Source organism: Squalius cephalus, assembly GCF_949319135.1.
Source record: "Squalius cephalus genome assembly, chromosome: 2".
NCBI classification, from domain to species: domain Eukaryota; kingdom Metazoa; phylum Chordata; class Actinopteri; order Cypriniformes; family Leuciscidae; genus Squalius; species Squalius cephalus.
The window spans coordinates 20,595,215-20,612,436 of NC_137123.1; the positions used below are offsets into that span (position 1 = coordinate 20,595,215).

At 38.3% G+C, this 17,222-nt stretch overlaps 1 protein-coding gene across 2 annotated transcripts; it reads left to right on the forward strand.

Moving 5' to 3' along the window:
• The first annotated feature begins 329 nt into the window (after nucleotides 1–329).
• Nucleotides 330–2,768, forward strand: cxcl18b (chemokine (C-X-C motif) ligand 18b). 2 transcript variants are annotated; one of them, XM_079850193.1, is made up of 4 exons: nucleotides 330–843; nucleotides 967–1,090; nucleotides 1,559–1,657; nucleotides 2,142–2,768. In XM_079850193.1, exons 1-4 carry the CDS (start codon nucleotides 777–779, stop codon nucleotides 2,203–2,205), a joined length of 354 nt encoding a protein of 117 aa, XP_079706319.1. In that variant the 5' UTR covers nucleotides 330–776; the 3' UTR covers nucleotides 2,206–2,768. The 2 variants fall into 2 exon arrangements, with proteins under 2 accessions (XP_079706319.1, XP_079706318.1); XM_079850192.1 differs by having other exon boundaries at nucleotides 718–843; nucleotides 952–1,090.
• Nucleotides 2,769–17,222: the final 14,454 nt, after the last annotated feature.

Genomic DNA, 17,222 nt, shown 5'->3' on the forward strand with positions numbered 1-17,222 from the left:
CTAAGAGGCGTTGTGAATAACTTTTAAGAGAAAACTCCTAGCTAAAATCTTTTAGTGCGATTTAGGAGTACGCCTAGTGGTAAGATAAAATGCTTTGTGAATACGGCCCCAGGACTAAATGTATTCCCATATAGTATGTGCAGTTTGCATTTAATGTGGGAAATGACCCCAAAATCTCCCAAAAATCCCAAAGGCATTTTGCTTCTGTTAGACATCATGATTATGAGGTATCTGCCTCAACATGTCAGATAGCAGCCGCGTTCACATAATCTGACACTGATATGCGTCATTATGCCGCTGAATGTAATCCGCTAGGATGTTGAATCATTGCTTTTTTGGAGACTTTTACTGGCGTGACCAAATGTATTCCGGTTGAAGAAATATTACTTTTCTGACTAAAAAAAAGAAATAATGCAGCATTAAGAAGTATATATACATTCTGTAAACATAGAATCAATGATTTTGTCTAATCTTACTTTGCAAATCAAAAAGTCGTCATTTTATTTCTATCCTACATTTATTTGGTTCTGTGTATTCACTCAATATGCCCCCTCCCCCCGTTTCTTTCTATCACTTGCACTGACTCCCTCACTTAAGCTCCAAGAGGCAGTACTTTGGAAATTCCAGTGTATAGTAAACTGAATGACTGCTGGGAAATGATGTGGGAGTGGGATTCCCTCAATGGCCTATAAAATCCAGAGGAGAGGCTTCACTCCTCACACTTTCACTTCAGCTCCAGCAGCACTTTCTACTTTCTTTGAAAGCTCATCAAAGTCATGGCATTTTTACCCAAAGTCCTTCCTCTGCTGCTGCTCGCAGTAGTTTGTATTCAGCTTAGTGGAGGTAAGACAATTACAGTTTAAAGCTTGTTATTTATTTTGGACTTCTTTTTTTTTTTGTGTGTGTGTGTGTGCAGAATCAGAATCATGCATTTTAAAATAATCTTTCAAGGTTATTCCCCAACAGTTCAAGCTGACGTACGGGACAGATGCTGGTGTGTGGAAAATTTGAAGAAAGGTCTCCGAAAGGACACTATTGAAGAGTTCTCCATTTTACCCAGTAGACCATACTGCAACGAAGTAGAAATCATGTAAGTGTCAATCTGTTAACCTGCATGTGATAAAGCATAATATATGCATGTGATTATATGCAGTGTAGGTATATGCAATGTATTTTGCTTAATGCATAATTAAGACATTAAGGGTGTTTTTAACAGGCTTATACTGAAAACAAGTGCAACATACACTTGAATTAAAGATACATTCTCTTAAAAACAAGTCTTACTATCTTATGCATTGTTGCTTATCAAGGAAATCTATCTTTTTTATTGGCAAAAAGCTCTTCGATTAAATAAATTAAAGTTAAAATGAATAAATTAAAATTAAAATAAATTATTTAATCTATAAATTAGATTAAATGTTTAATAATTAAATAAAATGCCATAAATGACCTTGCATTTCAAACAGTTGCTAAATAGACACACATAGGGATATCAACTTTGTTGACACAATATCATAGACTGAATCGTATTAATTTGATGTGTTTTCAATGTTTGCAGACTGACACTAAAACAGGCGAATAATTCAAGTAAAGGCATCAAGCGCTGCTTGGATCCAAACACGTTGCAAGGAAAGAACCTGCAGTCTTGCTGGAAGAGGTACCGACATTTTTATTATGTCACTGTGTAATTTCATCTATATGTAGATGGATTGTTCTTAGTTCATGTTCACTAAAGTCGTTAACTACACTGTAAAAAGTGAACAGTTGGATCAACTTAAAAAAATTACTTCAATTGGTAACACCTAAAGAAATTAAGTTTACGCAACTTAAATTATCACGTTTTACGTGAGAAAACTTAAATTCTTTAGGTGTTACCAATTGAAGTAATTTTTTTAAGTTGATCCAACTGTTCACTTTTTACAGTGTAATGTTACCTAATGAAAACTTCTTGTAAAGTGTTATCATATATACCCTAAACATGATGGTATACTTAAGAATAACTAGAGATTATACCAAAGTTAAGCATTAAAAAGTTAATGTCCTTAATGCTCTCTAAGACAATTCTCAGGCTAATATTCACATATAGTACATTTCATAAATGCATTAGATTAATGTGACTTTTTTTGTTTGTTTTGCAACAGCAGGAACACCAATAACACCTTCACTTTTAAGATGTCCAATTGCCCAATGACACAAAATGCCTAAAGCCAGAAATGAAAGTACGGAAGAGCAAGGGAAGAACAGAACGGGGGATTTGGAAACTCCAGAGACCCTGCAAGTGGAATTCCAGCCTGTCACATGACCCGGCACTGCCCAATCAAAATCCTGGGATTTGAGAGCTGGCCTCATGCAGTTAATGGGAAATCACAGAAGAGAGCTGAAAACAGCAGGCCGGCTGCCAGTAACCACAGACGCAGATGTTGTCGACAAAAGAGGTTTTGTTATAGAATTCACTTGCTGTATGACTAAAACACTGAATGCATCATTACTCCAAGCAGTATTTAAACTATATTTAAAAGGTTTTATAATGAGTGTATTTAAATTATTGTACATTGTTTAATGTTAACACAGTTACACAATTTCTGTCTGATCAGACCCTTTAATGTTATTTGTGTGGTGTATTAAAATTGATTCATTCATATTACATCTTTTTTTTTTTTTTACATGACGTGTGTCAAAACATGAAGTATATTTTTAGGCTACCTAACAAAATAATATTTTTCCAGTGTGCTTTTGTACGTTTTTTTAAATAAATTGCATAAAGCCAATTTCAAGTTATTTTGCATATTTATTTTCCACCTCCATTATATTTCCCTCTTGATATGAGAATACACGTGTGATTAATTATATAGGAACATGTTAGTTAGCAGTAATGAATATTAGACGTGGAGAAAGGTACTGTCCTCCTGAAGTAACTTGGATTTTACATGAGCTCCATCTGCTGGTCGTGTCTAAAAATGTACACTCAAAACGCCTCAAAGTTTGAAGAATGACAAAATAATACTTTGGCAGATGCTTTTATCCAAGTGCCTTGCTCAAAAGTGTGTGCTTCAAACCTTTAACCATTATGCCACTCCACTAGTCATTGGTTCATTTTCTGCATGCAGATTTTTGTCCCTGAGAAAAAAAAAGCATGAATTCATTAATTATTATTATCATTCATTCATGTATGTATTTACAGTGTTTGCAGACTGACACTAAACATGGAATACATCTGAAAAACCTATAATTATGTCATTGCCTGCATGGACAATGTAATAGGAAAGTAATTAAATTTAAAAATATATTACAAATAGATATTCATTAAAAATTCAAGGTAAGCCAATGAATGACCCTGCAATTTCCCATCACAAATCTACAGCTATTTAGATTTTATATTTACACCCTGTAATGGTCTAGCATGTTCGACAACAGGGTGGACTAAAGGCCCGTTCAAACCAAGGATGATAAATATAACGTTAAGGACATAGTTCTATTGAGTATAAAAGAATAGCGGAGTCCAGAACACGATAGCAGCACAGAGAAAGAAAAGATAGCCTATCGTGAACGATTTTCCCCCAGGTGATGAATGTTAAAGCCAATCAGAATTCATCCTGCTTTAAATAGCACGAGCATTTAAAGCGACAGACGCCAAAACTGCAGCGCGTGCTTAGAATAAACAGAATGATTTCGTCTTGGTGTGGAGGCTGATATAGTAAGTAACCTATTTATTATATTTTAAAATAAAAGTCATCCATGTGAAAATACATGTAAGCAATACAATATCTTTAAAGACATTTTGTGTTACTTCCATCCCGTTATGCGATCATTCATAGTCACTGTCAATACTGTCCTAAAGGGCAGCGGACCACATCTTGCACGGAGGACATAAACTTGGACAGAAGGGTGTGTGTGTGTGTGTGTGTGTGTTCTACTTTCTCTTCTCTCAGGGGAAATCAAAGCTTTTCTCTGGGTTTAACTAAGAGGGAGTGGAGAGAAGAATAGATCCTCAATAAACTTCCACACTGTCAGTCTTTCTGTTTCTCTATCCTTCCACTCATATCTCCCAAGATATACTGCAAAATCAAATTTTGGGCCTGAACTCAAAACAGTGGTGGGCTCAATTATAGAGTTGAATAAACATAAAGTTCTTCAAACTCAAGCAAGCAAGCAGGCAAACAAATAAACAAACAAACAAAATAAATATGCTACTCTGTCTGTTTCAGTTGTAGGAAGAATCTCTTGAAGCCTTGCAGTAGTGGTCCTCCAGTGTTTGGAAAAAAACACATTCTTCTTACTGACTCAATTCAGTTCTTCAAAAGGGCAATCTGCAATTCCAGTCAAGGACTGTTATTGGCGATATGACACAAAATCCCTTTCAAAAAGTAATAGCACTCCCAAACACGCCATCGGGGACAGTTTCCATTTTTTCCAAGACTGACCAGATTACTGAAATTCAGTGATGGTATATTAAAATTTGTGGTTACTTGGGAGATGCTTTTATCTGAAGTGACTTTTTATCTGAAAATCCACCGGGAGCATTCTGGGATAATCCCATCCATGCGCTAAAATCAAAGACCGGGGTTGCGTCTGAAATCACATACTGTCTGAGTATACAGTGCCCTCCACAATTATTGAACCCCCTGGTAAATATGATCAAAATTGGCTGTAAAAAATAAATCTGCATCGATTATCCTTGTGATCTTTCATTCAAAAAATGTGCAAAATTCTAACCTTTCATTGAAGTAAAAGAATTGAAAGTGGGGGGAAAATCACATTATGAAATAAATGTTTTTCTCCAAAACACGTTGGCCACAATTATTGAAACCCTTTCATTAAATACTTTTTGCAATCTCCTTTTGCCAAGATAACAGCTCTGAGTCTTCTCCTATAATGCCTGATGAGTTTGGAGAATAACTGACAAGAGATCAGAGACCATTCCTCCACACAGAATCTCTCCAGATCCTTCAGATTCCCAGATCCATGTTTGTGCTTCTCCTCTTCAGTTCAGCCCACTCATCAGGTCAGGGGACTGAGACGGTCATGGCAGAAGCTTCATTTTGTGCTCCACAACAAATTTTTGTTTTGATTTTGATGTTTGTTTTGGATCGTTGTCCTGATGGAAGATCCAACCACGGCCCATTATAAGATTTCTAGCAGAAGGCGTCAGGTTTTGATTTTTTATCTGTTGATATTTGATAGAATCCACAATGCCATGTATCTGAACAAGAAGTCCAGGACCTCCAGCAGAAAAATATGCCCACAACATTAAAGATCCAATGGTATATTAAATTGTACACATGGGGTACTTTTTATCCTTGTGTTCACCAAACCCATCTAGTGTGTTTGCTGCCAAAAAGCTCTGTTTTAGTCTCATCTGACCACAGAACCCTGTGCCGTTTGAAGTTCCAGTCGTGTCTGACAATTAAATTTGCTGGAATTTGTTTTTGGATGAGCGAGGAGTTTTTTTTTTAAACCCTCCCAAACAACATGTGGGGATGTAGGGGTTGTTTGATAATTTTTTTTTTTAGGCTTTCTGACCCTAAGACTCAACTAATCTCTGCAATTCTCCATCTGTGATCCTTGGAGAGTCTTTGGCCACTCAAACTTTCATACTCGCCGTGCATTAAGACAGTATAGACACACGTCCTTTTCCTGGCAGATTCATAACATCTTTAGTTGGTTATAACTTCTTAATTATTGCCCTGATGGTCAAAATGGGGATTTTCAATTCTTTAGCTATTGTCTTACAGCCACTTTCTAGTTTGTGATGCTCAACAATCTTTTGCTACGCATCAGAACTATATTCTGTGGTTTTACTCATTGTGATGGATGATTAAGGGAATTTGGCCTTTGTGTTTCCTCATATTTAAACTCCTGTGAAACACGAAGTCATAGCTGGACAGTTTCATGTTCCTAGTCACCCTGGTGTACTAAAAAAGGTAAATATTAATGGGAATATACTTCAGAGATATTTTACTCGTAAAAAATTCTAGGGGTTTCAATAATTGTGGCCAACATGTTTTGGAGAAAAACATTTATTTCATAATGTGATTTCCCCCCACTTTCAATTCTTTTACTTCAATGAAAGGTTAGAATTTTGCACATTTTTTGAATGAAAGATCACAAGGATAATCGATGCAGATTTATTTTTTACAGCCAATTTTGATCATATTTACCAGGGGGTTCAATAATTGTGGAGGGCACTGTAGTTGCTATATTTGAATTTACTTCGGAATCGTTAAAAAAAGTATGAAATTCGGACATACTACAACCGCCATGTCAAGTGACCAACCAATGCCAGTTGCATCACTTCACTGCCATTCATAAATCCTCTCTTCTATTCATAAATCCCCTAATTAAGTTTTTGATGTCACAAACCCTCAATATGACAATCCCCTTACAAGGGGCCCTGTTCCTAAAATATAAATATAATATTTTTATGTATAAAGATCCATTTATACAAAAATAAAAATATTTTCACCACCCTATAATCCTATATAAATTTTAAAAATTAAAACAAAAATCTATATTTTTTTCCTGCCTGTTATTATGATACTGTTATATGTTTGAATAATTCCACCCAAAAATATATAACATCATATTTATATATATTTTTATTATTTTTGGATTCCACAGACCCCAAATTTGATGATCCCCTTGCAATATATTACTGTACAAAGACCCATATATAAAAAAAAATTATAATCTGGAAAATGTATATACTTTTGTCTAACTCCTTTAGGTTTGGAGCTCAATAATATCCATATAACAATTTTCGAATATAAATATAATTTCTAATATAAATCAAAGACCCAAGTGCTACAGTATAACCATACTATCAGAGAATGCGGCTCATTCATAGTGCATTTGGCTTATATGATGCTCCTGGTGATTTGTTGTATTGTTTCAAAAAAAATTCTCATTGAACATCTCTCCCATACACAAACTTTGTCACATGCATCTATGCAGTCCATCAAACGGTTCGTTAGATCTGCAAATATTTTATCTATGATGATGAAATACAACCCAGGTGTTGTTGATGCCACCATCAGAACAAAGGAAACTGTAAATCGTATAACGCCGACTTGTATGCAATATTCATGTGTCGCAGTTCAAAACGGCTTTCACACACTGGACAGATTGCCGGGTCAGTCAGGCTGTAAATAATGCTGGACTTCAATTAAAGCAGCTGATGACAAGGCTGAAAACACGCTGCATCAATCAGCTGGTTGCATCTGAGATAATGTCGGACAGTGACACCTCTCTGCGATTTATTTCAGAGTGAAGGACTATGATTTTTTATGTTTCACACATTCTCTTGGGTCAAAGCGAGATCTAATGTCCTATCTTGCCAATCACACTCTCATGGACCAATGTTAGGAAGCTACTTTGAAAATGTAGCTTGTCAAGCTACAAGCTACTCATGATAAAAATTAGTTCAATGACAGTCAAGCGACTTCTGAAAAAGTAGTTAGCTACACTACAGGATACTAGTCTAACAGTTATGTTTAAGTGGTTTGCTTTACTTTATTAATGACTGTTGCTATTTAATCCTTCATCTTCCTTGGAACTAATTGTGACAGAATACTGGACCCAAAAGTGAAGAAAATGGACATCGCAGCCCAGTTTATCAATCACTCTGTCTTGTAGTACACTGCCTGATTCTGTCAACTGGCTGTGAAAACAGACCTTAACGATGAGACACTAAAGTCTCTGTATTGGACTGGAGCCAATTATTATCCCCCCCTTGACGTACCTGACATGAGTGAAGGAACGTGGAGAGAGGCGATCCTCCGATGTCTGCGGCGTTTCTACCCTCAGCTGATGCCAGAGTTAACGGCCACGTCTTTCCCAGAGCTGAGAGTAGTCGCCCAGTCTAATCAGGTGTGTATGCTGGCTTCTACCTATGAGCAGGTGGGAAATAGAGAAGAGTTGGATGAGGATGACAGCCTCCCTCTGTTAATTCCACCCAGTCCACTGGCTAAACCCAGCTCAGAGACTGCTATGCCGTTAAGAATACACCCAACTTGCCTCTGTTTCTCACCTCCTCTGCCTAGACAAGTCGGTCCCTCGACCCCACCTACGATGGTGCCCTTCAGTCCCTCGGCTCCTCTATTGGCTCTTACCTGTTAGTATCCACTGTGGACTTCTAGTTTGCCAGCTCAGCCAAGGTCTGTCGACTCCTGTGTTCCACCTCAGACCTCCAGGGCCTTAGCTCCAACTTCGCCTTGACTCCCCCCTCCCCCGGCTCCACCTGAGATCATCGTCCCATCGGCACCACCATGCTTTCTCGTCCCACCGGCTCCAGCTTGGCTGGAAATTGCCCTGCCTGTGCCGCAGACTTTTGAGGTTACGCCTCTGCACTGCCCTCCAGGGCCCTTGTTGTCACCCGGTCCCTTCAGTTTTTTGGCTCTACCAGGATCTACATACCTTTCGGCTACACTGCTCGTTGTTGGACCACAAACGCTTCCCGGAGGGAGGCGTTCTGTAACCTTTATGTTTAGTTGGTTTCATTTTCATGGACTTTTAGTTTGTTTATCTTTAGTTTCCTTTGTTCTAGGCTGAATCCGAAATTGCCCCCTATACCCTCAAATGGGGTTTAATGGTCAAATGGTCAATTGTTTGAGGGGACAGCCATTTGTAGTGGTGTCCGAAACCATAGTGGACGTTATCGAGTGCACTCATTTAATCCCTCAATGCACCGCAATAACGAGTGTATGGCCGATGTACGCTCAAAGGTTGTCCGAATTCACTCACTCGTTTTCATTCACTCCTTCAAGTGAACTGTATTAGTGGACTAACGTAGGGACTAGTGATTGCGGGTTTAGGGGGCGATTTCGAATTCAGCCCTAGGTTCCCGCCACTATGTGTTGTCATGGTGATTTATTTAATGAGCACAGCTGTCTGCATTGAGTCCATTATCAATGTGTATTTAAGTCCCTCAGTTTGTTTCCTTCATTGTCCGGTATTGTTTGTCTACGTGCTGTTTAGTTTGTGATTACCTTCGGATCAACCTGTTCGCGCTTTACTTTATTAAAGACTGTTGCTACTTAATCCTTCTTCGTCTTCCTTGGAAATTGTGACAATTAGCAAAACTTAACAAGCAACATTAAAGTGGGCAGTATCCTTTTAAAATATCTGATGATATAATTTGGATACTTAAAATATTTAATTAACTTTATATAACTTTTCAGATTATGCATTAAATAGCCATGTTACTCTTTTTAAATCATTGCTTTGAAGTTCACACCCAGTCATTATGCAAATTATTCATTACACTACAGCAATAAAAACATTAATGGTGAATATCTTTATATCACTTATAACAACTTTTAAATACAACAATATTACAACTACTACTACTATTACATTGCATTTAAATGAAGATACAGACCTTTAATAAAATGTTGACTTCTAAAGCACAGCACTGCAGTCAGCCATGCGCTGCGGTGACGGTTGCCAGCTGGACATAAACTGGAACAGTCTGAACATTGTTTCTGGTCACTGACTCTGGTTCTTTTATCCAAGCGGCCGCTTCTTGTGCATCTATCTTTGTGAGGACATTCACTGACACAATGCAATCACTAGCCATCACGGAAAACTTTGCAAGGATAACGATTTCGGATATTGCCATCTTTTTTCCCCCATCATTTTGTCCTCTTAACAAAGGGTGGGGACCACACACACACACACACACACACACACACACACACACACACACACACACACACACACACACACACACACACACACACACACACACACACACACAGAGAAAACGCATCCAGATTCTGATCATCAAATCAGCATATTAGAATCATGTGACACTGAAGACAGGAGGAATGATGCTGAAAATTCATCTTTGCTATCACAGAAACAAATTACAATTTAAAATATTCAAGCAGAAAACAGTTATTTTAAATTGTAATAATATTACATTACAGTTTTAATTATTGTTTAAAGATCAAATAAATGCAGCCTTAGTGAGCATGGGAGACGTCTTTCAAAAATGTTAAAAATACTGGTTTAACCATCACAAGAAGCCAATAAACCACTTTACCAAGTAAGTTCATTGTTAAGATCCTACATTAATTCATTAAAATTTGACAGCAATAACAATACAAGTAGAAAATGTGGCATTTTGGCTGTAGCTATGGTTGAAATGGTACGAATCTACTATTTTTGCAAGTGATAAGTATGCTGCTTCTTACCTCCAGAAAAGTATTATACACTTGTTTATTGAGTAGTATATTTTTGCTTGCTCCCATCTCTATGTATTGAGCTTGTAATGTCACACATTTGCCCAAAGGGGGCAGCAGAGGCACCTTCAAAAACTCATCCTGCATCAATATGCCGAACAAATCTGTCCTCACACTGGTGTGCCCACTGTAAAGGATTGGCAGGTCTTCTGAACTGAATCCATTAACCTTTTAATCTGGTTCTCTTAAAAAAAAAACACACAGGTGACCCATCCCTTGCAGCATCACAAAAGGAGTTGTGTCAGGGTCAGCGGAAGCAAGCCGAGGGCCCAGCCCGCCATTTGTCCACATCAAAGAAGTGTCATCCCCAATCAGACTCTTAGTTATTCACAGGCCCACTCAGAGCCTAAGCGCTGCACCCTGTTGTGGTGTGACCCCGAAACTGATATCCCAGCTCCGGACAGGCGACAAATTGTATAAAAGTTTTGAGCATGGCGACAATAATGTGGTGCAGAAGTCTCTGATAACTTTCTATCACTTGTAAGTAAGTTTTCAGAGGCAATTTGCGTCAAAGCCGACTGTCATAAATGAGCAATGTTGGAGAACACGAGGTGTTTGGTATGTTAGGCCGCGTTTACATTACATGGTTCATGTGACCCAATTTTTTTCCTCACATGTGACACAGATCGGATATGAACTAAGAACGTATAACCAGGAAAAAATGGATTCCGATATATTCTCAGATTGGTTTCAAGCCTAAATCGAACAAATCTGATATGAATCAGAATTTGCGTCTGCCATGTAAGCGGACAGATCGGATATTCACGCCAATGTGAGTCGTACGCCATTAAATAAGCGACGGTGGCAAATGACACCAACCACGATCACATGACTCTTTTCAATGGCGCAATGGAGGATGAAGCCTCAACCCGATGTTTTGCTGACTTTTAAAAATGGTGCGGAATGCAAAAGCTTGTATTATCATTTCATCTGCGTTCATTGCAAATCATCATTTTTACTTCCTTTTCAGCCTAAGCTTTTCTAAATCGGAACTGGGCATCAAGACCTGTTGGGTTGCATGAACTGTTTAGTCTAGTCTTAAAAGTTAGTCATCTATTTGTTTTTCTTCAAGGTTGGTCCTAACTTTTTAAGGTCAGTTACATAAAATGGAAGATTAGTCTAAATCTTGAATTGGATAATTAAGAAAGATTACCACTTGTTTAACTGCCAGTTGGTACTGTGGCCATGAATTAACAATTTGTTCCCATGACTTATATGTCAGCATGTTTTACTAATTAGTTCCTTTGTTTTAAGAAAATTGTGCGCACGGTTTAATTATTCATTCCCTCATTTTACTAAAACGATATATGTATTTTTAGACTGTAAACAAAATTCTGTCCAACTCAACCTGGAGCGTCGCTTTGATTCCCAAATGACTTTCAGGTTTCAAAAGCAACATCTTTGTTCCCGGTGATGTTTGACGATCTTTTGTCGGGCGCAGACTTTTGACACCTTTTGTCAGGCACAGAAATACACCAAAGACGACCAAGAATGTTTTTTGTGTTAAAGTTTGCAACATGCATCCTTTAGAAAGCAGCCCTCCCCTGTCTTTCTCCCCAGCAAACATAAAGAATTCTAGAGTATAAGCGCTCTGATGATTCAAAAGAGACAGAAAACAAGATACAAGCCACCACAACAAAAAGAACAGAAATGAAACGCTACATGACGAGCCGAACGCTGCCAAACCGTGACATACTCTCACAAGTTTCGAGTGACTTAAATGACTCCCAAGGTTTTTCCACTGGAAGAAAGAGAATGATCACGCTTATTAAAAGCAGAGATATCGCAGATCAAGGAGAATTAAAAGGGCAAAAAAGGGAGATGGTACAGATGGAGGAAGACCTTCTCTAGACTCCGAGGGAGATTGAACATCATGATGGGGAATAGAGATTAGAGAGAGAGAGAGACTAGGAGAGTAGAGATCTCAAAGCCCTGTTTCAGCAGATGGAAAGCTCCTAATGAGGAAGGAAGCAATGGACAGGAGATGAAGGTAAGAAAGGGTCAGTGAAAATGAGAATGTACCTACACGACCCAAGGCATTGGATCAGAGATTTATGGTCACTGAGAGATGGAATGAAATCGACTTTTATAAGGAGAACTGAGATGGGGTGTGTGTGCCTGGAGAGCGCTAAATAGCTTTGGAGGATAAATGTCAAGGAACAACCTGAGAGGAACTCCGTGTAAAGTTATATAGTAGATCTCAACCTTCTGGGTTTTAGTAGCTTAAAGGGGTCATATTGTGAGGAATCAAATTTGCCTTGATCTTTTCAAATAAAAGAGGACTATGAACACGTTCTGTGTCTTTCAGGACTCAAAACTTCCTCCACAGTTCAAAGAGAACATTTATTGAAACTAAGCTGCAACGGAAAACTGAACATATCTGAACAAATGATGTCCACGTTTACAAATCAATCTGGTTTTCATAAATGTAGCCTGCAGGACAGCATTGTACGACATTTGTACAACAAATTGTACAACCATTGTACAACAAATGATAAGAGTAAAATACATGCTGTTCTGGATATTCCTTAGCGTGCAACAATGAAAATGACAGATAAATTGAACGATAGACAGATAGAAAGACAGAAAAACAGATATATAGACAGATAGATGATAGACAGAAAGATAGATAGAATTACCTGTAGCAGATTTATACAGGTGGAGCTGGGGAAGGTGGAGGGTTTCTGAAGTGCACTGCAAACTGCTACAGCAAACGCTGACCAAGTATTTGAAGGTTGAGCAGAGAGCTCATTGGCTGCTGATACAGCAGGAACCAATCAACTGTGCCATATAGAGAATGATGTGATTGCAAGCAGATTGAGTTAAGGACCTATTAGCCAGCGCCATCTAGAGTTTCATGACAGAGCTTTGTATATATGGATAGATTTCATTTTTTTTTTTGTGAACCTGAAACATTGTGCAGGGTTCCTACACCTTTTGGCCAAATTAAATTACAACTTATGAACTAATTAAATTATTTATTAGTACACATATACACTCACCTAAAGGATTATTAGGAACACCATACTAATACTGTGTTTGACCCCCTTTCGCCTTCAGAACTGCCTTAATTCTACGTGGCATTGATTCAACAAGGTGCTGAAAGCATTCTTTAGAAATGTTGGCCCATATTGATAGGATAGCATCTTGCAGTTGATGGAGATTTGTGGGATGCACATCCAGGGCACAAAGCTCCCGTTCCACCACATCCCAAAGATGCTCTATTGGGTTGAGATCTGGTGACTGTGGGGGCCATTTTAGTACAATGAACTCATTGTCATGTTCAAGAAACCAGTTTAAAATGATTTGAGCTTTGTGACATGGTGCATTATCCTGCTGGAAGTAGCCATCAGAAGATGGGTACATGGTGGTCATAAAGGGATGGACATGGTCAGAAACAATGCTCAGGTAGGCCGTGGCATTTAAACGATGCCTAATTGGCACTAAGGGGCCTAAAGTGTGCCAAGAAAACATCCCCCACACCATTACACAACCACCACCAGCCTGCACAGTGGTAACAAGGCATGATGGATCCATGTTCTCATTCTGTTTACGCCAAATTCTGACTCTACCATCTGAATGTCTCAACAGAAATCGAGACTCATCAGACCAGGCAACATTTTTCCAGTCTTCAACTGTCCAATTTTGGTGAGCTCGTGCAAATTGTAGCCTCTTTTTCCTATTTGTAGTGGAGATGAGTGGTACCCGGTGGGGTCTTCTGCTGTTGTAGCCCATCCGCCTCAAGGTTGTGCGTGTTGTGGCTTCACAAATTCTTTGCTGCATACCTCGGTTGTAACGAGTGGTTATTTCAGTCAAAGTTGCTCTTCTATCAGCTTGAATCAGTCGGCCCATTCTCCTCTGACCTCTAGCATCAACAAGGCATTTTCGCCCACAGGACTGCCGCATACTGGATGTTTTTCCCTTTTCACACCATTCTTTGTAAACCCTAGAAATGGTTGTGCGTGAAAATCCCAGTAACTGAGCAGATTGTGAAATACTCAGACCAGCCCGTCTGGCACCAACAACCATGCCACGCTCAAAATTGCTTAAATCACCTTTCTTTCCCATTTTGACATTCAGTTTGGAGTTCAGGAGATTGTCTTGACCAGGACCACACCCCTAAATGCATTGAAGCAACTGCCATGTGATTGGTTGATTAGATAATTGCATTAATGAGAAATTGAACAGGTGTTCCTAATAATCCTTTAGGTGAGTGTATAACAACCACAGAAATCTATGAAAATCGCAACTTTAAAATATGTTTCCAAGTTTCCCATATCCACAGGAGCCCTGAATGCAATACAGACTTTGTAAATTGGATGCTAATGAAGGATGGTGCAGCGCAAAACTATAGTCAGCAAAGCCACAACTCACAAGTTTGTGCTAAAAACGTCCTGTCCTTAAAGGAACAGCAGCAAAAATGTTCCATTATTAATTCTAAGAGTCAGAGAATGAACCTTACATGAATATAAAAAAAATTTTTCAACTATGTGGTCCTGTTCATCGTGGGCAGCGATGCACCAACATTATTGTTCGGACATGAACCTCTGAAGGGTATTTTCAGTCTCAGGAGAATAAAAATCACCACTGACGTCAAAGGACGGCTGACCGTAGTGTTCAACACCAGCAGGACGTCAGACCTCACCTGAAGCTATTGTAGCTTTATTATTGACCCTGAAAGTTTCTGCTAACATGGCTTTACCTTGGGGCTCCTCCAGAGAAAAAAAAAAGATCAAAGCAGAACCGACGTGAAGCTGGTTAGTCCAGCGTTAAGTGCATGGGCGACATGTCCAAAGACGTTTCATAAATCCCTGAATGATGCACATTTAGCTTTGCCCTCATCGTTGAGCGTGCAGACCTCCGTCGACTGGGGTTCAAACAGCCACAGAGTTAGACCTGAGCTTTGACATCCAGTGACTTTCTCTACAGCAGCTGTGTGGATCAGCCCCAGGGTAGCTGAGGTAAAGACCAGGTCAAAGCGAGGTGAATGTTGAATGAGGCGTGATATGCCCACCAAAAACACATTAGAAACATTAGAAGAGCTGGATAGTTAGCATTTAAAAAATTTACTGATTTTTAGTTTGCAAGGTTTGAGGTGATTTTACATAAAGTCTGATTATAGTGTAAATACATTTCTGATTATTTCGTCTTCACTTTAAAGGGATGGTTCGGAGTAAAATCAACCTAGGGTCCTTTGCACCATGACCTCGAGCCAAACAACCCCCCAGAAGCTTTTTTTCCCTTGGTCAAACATTATTAAAGTTAGAGCTTATTTAGAGATATCAGCCAAATGGCTTAATGCAGGCGCTAATGGATCCTATGATGTATCTCGTAAATTACCCCACTAATAATGCCCAGAATGGTACCAAACTTCTACAGTAGTACAAATGGGTTCTGTACTCATACAACGAGGCATTGGAAAGTTTGTAAGTACATCAGGAGTTTATTTAAATAACACTTGCCTGATGGCTAATGCTATCGCTAACCCGGACGTCGGCGTCACTTCAGTGGTTTGGGAAAAGCCCGTAAAAAGTCCTGGCAGAAAGCGATGCATAGGGATGTAGTGTAATGACGAATTATTATTTTTGCCGAAGTGTTGACAACTTAGTGTTAACTAATAATAGTTGCTGGTACTACCAACAAAATATTAGTGCATTCCTGGAACTGGGCGACGTTACACTACATCCTTATGCATCGCTTTCTGCCAGGACTTTTACGTGCTTTTCCCAATCCACTGAAGTGACGTTGACGTCCGGGTTAGCGGTAGCATGAGCCGTCAGGCAAGTGCAGGCATGAAAACTGGTCAGGGGTAAAAAAGGTGAGAAGGATACGGCAGCAAAAAATCCAATCCAATCAACTTTATATATATAGCACATTTAAAAAAAACAAGGTTACCAAAGTGCTGCACAAAGAATAAATAGAAAATATAATAACACATAAAACATATAAAATATGGGGGCCATTTTAATGTGTGGAGGCAAGTATTTACACAAAACACACAGAATGAGATTATTTTTTCTTTTTCGCCTGAACCAGAATCTCAAGGGCCCATTTTCTCTGTTTAGCAGCATGTCTCAGCCTTGCCCTCTTCTCCTCTTCAGCCGCCTGTTTTGTGAGATCCTGAGCACTACTGGATCTTTTGCAGTGTATCACTCTCTCCTATCTCTCCGTGTGAAATATTCATTGAAAAGATTTTCTCACGACTTAAAAGTATCAACTGATCATTGGCATGATTGAAAACAAGTTATGACTAGAAAAATTAATATACAATGTAACAATGACAAAATAGTAGTAAAATAAAGTGAAGTATAATATAAATATATATTTTTGAATGTCTCATATGCTCATCAAGGCTGCATTTATTTGCTCAAAAATACAGTTAAAATATTAATATCCAGATTTTTTTTTTTTTTTTTACGATTTTAAATAACCACATTCTATTTTATTATATTTTAAAACGTAATTTATTCCTGTGATCAAAGCTGAATTGTCAGCATCATTAATCCAGTCTCCACTGTCACATGATCCTTCAGAAATCATTCTAATATGCTTATTTACTGCTCATATTATTTACATACTTAATATGCAATTATTATTGGTGCTCAGTAATTAATAATGATTCTTATTATCAATGTTGAAAACATGCTGCTTAATATTTTTTTGTGGGATTCTCTGATGAATAGAAAGTTCAAAAGAACAGTTTTTTATTTGAAATAGAAATCTTTTGTAAGATTATACACTTTTTTAATCAATTTTATGCATCCCCGCTAAATAAAAGTATTTTATTTTTTAAACCTTACTTACCACAAACTTTTTAATAGTTATCACATTTACCAGATACATTTTCAGCAGCAAAATCTGTTTTCAACATTGATAATAATAAGACATTTATTTTCACATCAAACATTCATCTTGGTGTGAACAGGCCTTTACTTTCTTGTCTTCATGTTTAAATACAGAAGGTGTTTTTTGACCAGAATA